This window comes from Lolium perenne, unplaced genomic scaffold, assembly GCF_019359855.2.
Source record: "Lolium perenne isolate Kyuss_39 unplaced genomic scaffold, Kyuss_2.0 unplaced12, whole genome shotgun sequence".
Classification (NCBI taxonomy): domain Eukaryota; kingdom Viridiplantae; phylum Streptophyta; class Magnoliopsida; order Poales; family Poaceae; genus Lolium; species Lolium perenne.
In genome coordinates this window covers 219940-224805 of record NW_027248970.1, presented here as the reverse complement: position 1 = coordinate 224805, position 4866 = coordinate 219940, and the positions used below count along the sequence as shown (strand labels likewise).

Here is a 4866-nt window from a genome sequence, read left to right as displayed (position 1 = left end):
TGCCCCAGCGGTGGTCTCTATCTTGTATCGGTGTTGCTATATTAATATAGCGGGGCGAAAGCCTATTTCGAGGAGGAGCTGATCATTCAGGTTCTGTTTCAGCTGAATAAAACTCTCCGAAATCCCCGCAGAAAAAAAACTGCACCTTACTGCTTTAGTAGCCCATAACACGTTCATGCAACAGGCCGAGTGAACCCTTGCCCGAAAGCCCGCAAGATGACCAAAGAATACGCCCCCAAAGCCCAATCCAGCCGAAGTCTCTGAAGAAAAAAAAGGAAATGAGCACCGCGACCACCGTCCGCCGCCTTCTTCCCCGTGCGACGCCGTGTCCTGACAACCACCTTTTCCTCCCTCCCTCCTCGGCCATTTCGCGCCCACACCACAATCGCCGCCCAAATGCCGCCGCCGCTCTCCGATGACCACGACGAGGCAGCCGAGCTTTCAGGGTACGAGCCTACGCTCGCCAAGTTCCTCCATAGTTTCCATTCCGACGACCTCCGCCGCATCCTCCTCCACTCCGAGCCCACGCTCCACTTCCCCCTCGTCATCGAGTGAGTACTCCTTCCAATCCGACCCCTCTCCCCTTCTGCTGCCCCCAAACCCTAACCCCGTCTAATCTCGCAGCTTCGCGGAGCTCTTCGATTTCGACACCGAACTGGGCAACGCACTGTACAACGACCCCAAGGCCTTCCTCCCCGTCTTCGACGCCGCCGCTCAACGCGCCCAGGCAAGTAGACCAACCTTCTGCACGACATGCATCCCCCATTTTTTTCCCGCGTTTCCTTACCATCGGTTTTATTAGCAGAGTGAGGTGTTGGAAATTCTCAACACGAGCGAGTTGATGGGGACTCCGGATAAGTTGAATCCCGCCGCGGCGAAGAAGGAGTTTGTGCACGTGCGCGTCAACACCTCCGGGTCGCCACTTCTATTCCCGGGTGCGCTCACGCATGCGAGTTTCCTGTTTGTTGAAATGCTTGCAAGACTGTATGGTGGCGTAGTTTTCTAGTTGTTCACGGGTTCCCCTGAATCAGCTAGGATGGTGTTATTTTTGCAGAATCGTCACCGAGCATTGGGAAGGTAAGGGTGAAGCATAGGGGGGTTCTGCTGACCTTGAAGGGGACTGTGATCAGGTCAGGTGGTGTGAAGATGATCGAGGGCGAGCGGTGGTGAAACTTGGGTGATTCACTTAAGGGAAACTTGCTGCTGTTCTACAAACCTCTGCTCTTGGAGGCCCAACACTGTCTACAGGAATAGAAGCGTGCGTAGACATCATCTCCCACATCCAATCTCTTTACTTTGTTTTTGTCTTGCTTTACTTTATTTTATTTACTGCTTTGTTTGTTCTCTATATCAAAAATACAAAAAAATTAGTTCCTTGCATTACTTTATTTACTGTCTTGTTTGCGTTCTCTATATTAAAAACACAAAAAAATTAGTTACTTGAATTTACTTTATTTAGTTTGCTTTATTTACTATTGCTAAAATGGGTACTCCTGAGAACACTAAGTTGTGTGACTTCACTAGCACAAATAATAATGATTTCATATGCACACCGGCCTATTGCTCCACCTGCTACTACAGCAGAATTTTATGAAATTAAACCTGCTTTACTAAATCTTGTTATGAGAGAGCAATTTTCTGGTGTTAGTTCTAATGACGCTGCTGCCCATCTTAATAATTTTGTTGAACTTTGTGAAATGCAAAAGTATAAGGATGTAGATGGTGACATTATAAAGCTGAAATTGTTTACTTTCTCCTTAAGAGGAAGAGCTAAAGATTGGTTGCTATCTTTGCCTAAAAATAGTATTGATTCATGGACTAAATGTAAGGATGCTTTCATTTGTAGATATTATCCTCCCGCTAAAATTATATCTTTGAGAAGTAGCATAATGAACTTTAAGCAATTGGATAATGAGCATGTTGCCCAAGCATGGGAAAGAATGAAATCTTTGGTAAAGAATTGCCCTACCCATGGACAGACTACTTGGATGATCATCCAAACCTTGTATGCAGGACTGAATTTTTCTTCAAGGAACCTATTGGATTCAGCTGCTGGAGGTACTTTTATGTCCATTACCTTAGGCGTCGCAACAAAGCTTCTTGATAATATGATGATCAACTACTCTGAATGGCACACTAAAAGGACTCCACAAGGTAAGAAGGTAAATTCTGTTGAAGAAACCTCCTCCTTGAGTGATAAGATTGATGCTATTATGTCTATGCTTGTTAATAGTAGATCTAATGTTGATCCTAATAATGTTCCTTTAGCTTCATTGGTTGCTCAGGAAGAGCATGTTGATGTGAACTTCATTAAAAATAATAATTTCAACAACAATGCTTATCGGAATAATTTTGGTAACAACTATAGGCCATATCCTTCTAATAATGGTAATGGCTATGGTAATTCTTACAACAATAATAGGAGTGGACCCCCTGGTCTTGAAGCCATGCTTAAAGAATTTATTAGTACACAAACTGCTTTTAACAAATCTGTTGAAGAAAAGCTTGGTAAAATTGATGTTCTTGCTTCTAAGGTTGATAGTCTTGCTGCTGATGTTGATATTTTAAAATTGAAAGTTATGCCTAATGAAACTAAAGATATTAAGTCATTTGCTACAGCAAACGCTATCCAAGTTCGAATTAATGAAAATATTAGATTGATTTATTGAATTGCATACTAGGTGGGAAAGAGAAGAAAATTTTGCTAAAGAGAATAATGTAGCTAAAGTTTGAACTATTACCACCACTAGTAATGTTGATGCTTCACATGTTGCTAAACCTCCTACTATTAATGGTAAAATAATTGGTGTTAGCAATGTTTCTACTACTAATGCAAAGCGTGCAAAACTGCCTGAAACTGCTAAAACTGCTGAAACTGCTTGTGATAAAACTGCTGAAATTTTTCAAAATATTGGGGACAATGATCCCATTGCTGTAGATCATAATGATTTAGATTTTGATGATTGTCACATCTCTGAAGTTATAAAGTTCTTACAAAAACTTGCTAGAAATCCCAATGCTAGTGCTATAAATTTGGCCTTTACAAAACATATTACAAATGCTCTCATTAAAGCTAGAGAAGAGAAACTAAAACTTGAAACTTCTATTCCTAGGAAGTTAGAAGATGGTTGGGAGCCCATCATTAAGATGAAGGTCAATGATTTTGATTGTAATGCTTTATGTGATCTTGGTGCAAGTATTTCTGTTATGCCTAAGAAAATCTATGATATGCTTGACTTGCCACCATTGAAAAATTGTTATTTGGATGTTAATCTTGCTGATAATTCTATGAAGAAACCTTTGGGGAGGATTGATAATGTTCGCATTACGGTTAACAATAACCTTGTCCCCGTTGATTTTGTTGTCTTGGATATTGAATGCAATGTATCTTGTCCCATTATTTTGGGAAGACCTTTTCTTCGAACTGTTGGTGCTATTATTGATATGAAGGAAGGGAATATTAAGTATCAATTTCCTCTCAAGAAAGGTATGGAACACTTCCCTAGGAAGAGAATGAAGTTACCTTTTGATTCTATTATTAGAACAAATTATGATGTTGATGCTTCATCTCTTGATAATACTTGATTCACACTTTCTGCGCCTAGCTGAAAGACGTTAAAGAAAAGCGCTTATGGGAGACAACCCATTATTTTACTTCTGCACTTTTGTTTTATATTTGAGTCTTGGAAGTTGTTACTACTGTAGCAACCTCCCCTTATCTTTATTTTATTGCATTGTTGTGCCAAGTAAAGTCTTTGATATTAGGGTTGATACTAGATTTGGATTACTGCGCAGAAACAGATTTCTTGCTGTCACGAAATTGAGTAGCCCCCTCTGTAGGTAACTCAGAAAAATCTGCCAGTTTACGTGAGTGATCTTCAGATATGTACGCAAATTTCATTCAATTTGAGCTGTTTAATCTGAGCAAGTTAAGTTCCCCTAAAAAATTCGTCTTTACGGACTGTTCTGTTTTGACAGATTCTGCCTTTTATTTTGCATTGCCTGTTTTGCTATGTTGGATGGATTTCTTTGTTCCATTAACTTTCAGTAGCTTTGTGCAATATCCAGAAGTGTTAAGAATGATTATGTCACCTCTGAATATGTGAATTTTTGATTATGCACTAACCCTCTAATGAGTTTGTTTTGAGTTTGGTGTGGAGGAAGTTTTCAAGGATCAAGAGAGGAGGATGATACAATATGATCAAGAAGAGTGAAAAGTCTAAGCTTGGGGATGCCTCCGTGGTTCATCCCTGCATATTTTAAGAAGACTCAAGCATCTAAGCTTGGGGATGGCCAAGGCACCCCTTCTTCATCGACAACTTATCAGATCACCTCTAGTGAAACTATATTTTTATTCTGTCACATCTTATGTGATTTACTTGGAGCGTCTATATGTTTTTATTTTTGTTTGTGTTTGAATAAAATCGGATCCTAGCATTCTTTGTGTGGGAGAGAGACACGCTCCGCTATTTCATATGAACACTTGTGTTCTTAGCTTTACTTTTAATGTTCATGGTGAAGGTTGAAACTGCTTCGTTCATTGTTATTTGGTTGGAAACAGAAAATGCTTCATGTGGTAATTGGTATATTGTCTTGAATAATTTGATACTTGGCAATTGTTGTGCTCAAATAGATCATGTTTAAGCTCTTACATCATGTACTTTGCACCTATTAATGAATAACTACCATAGAGCTTGTTGAAATTTGGTTTGCATGATTGGTCTCTCTAAAGTCTAGATATTTTCTGGTGAGGTGTTTGAACAACAAGGAAGACAGTGTAGAGTCTTATAATGCTTGCAATATATTTTTATGTAAGTTTTGTTGTACCGGTTCATACTTGTGTTTGCTTCAAACAACCTTGCTAGC

The 4866-nt window shown here is 39.8% G+C and overlaps 1 protein-coding gene across 1 annotated transcript; it reads left to right on the top strand.

Annotated features, from left to right (window-relative positions):
• The first annotated feature begins 364 nt into the window (after positions 1-364).
• LOC139834273 (probable DNA helicase MCM9) lies at positions 365-1170 on the top strand. The gene is made up of 4 exons (XM_071824765.1): positions 365-551; positions 625-727; positions 806-935; positions 1055-1170. The coding sequence occupies exons 1-4, from the start codon at positions 397-399 to the stop codon at positions 1168-1170; spliced, it is 504 nt and encodes a 167-aa protein (XP_071680866.1). The 5' UTR covers positions 365-396.
• The last annotated feature ends 3696 nt before the right edge of the window (positions 1171-4866 follow it).

Excerpts from the sequence above, each read along its gene's own strand:
- LOC139834273 (XM_071824765.1), top strand. The coding sequence starts at position 397 with ATGCCGCCGCCGCTCTCCGATGACCACGACGAGGCAGCCGAGCTTTCA. Across the intron at positions 552-624 it reads CACTTCCCCCTCGTCATCGA|CTTCGCGGAGCTCTTCGATT; the intron begins GTGAGTACTCCT and ends CTAATCTCGCAG. Across the intron at positions 728-805 it reads CCGCCGCTCAACGCGCCCAG|AGTGAGGTGTTGGAAATTCT; the intron begins GCAAGTAGACCA and ends TTTTATTAGCAG.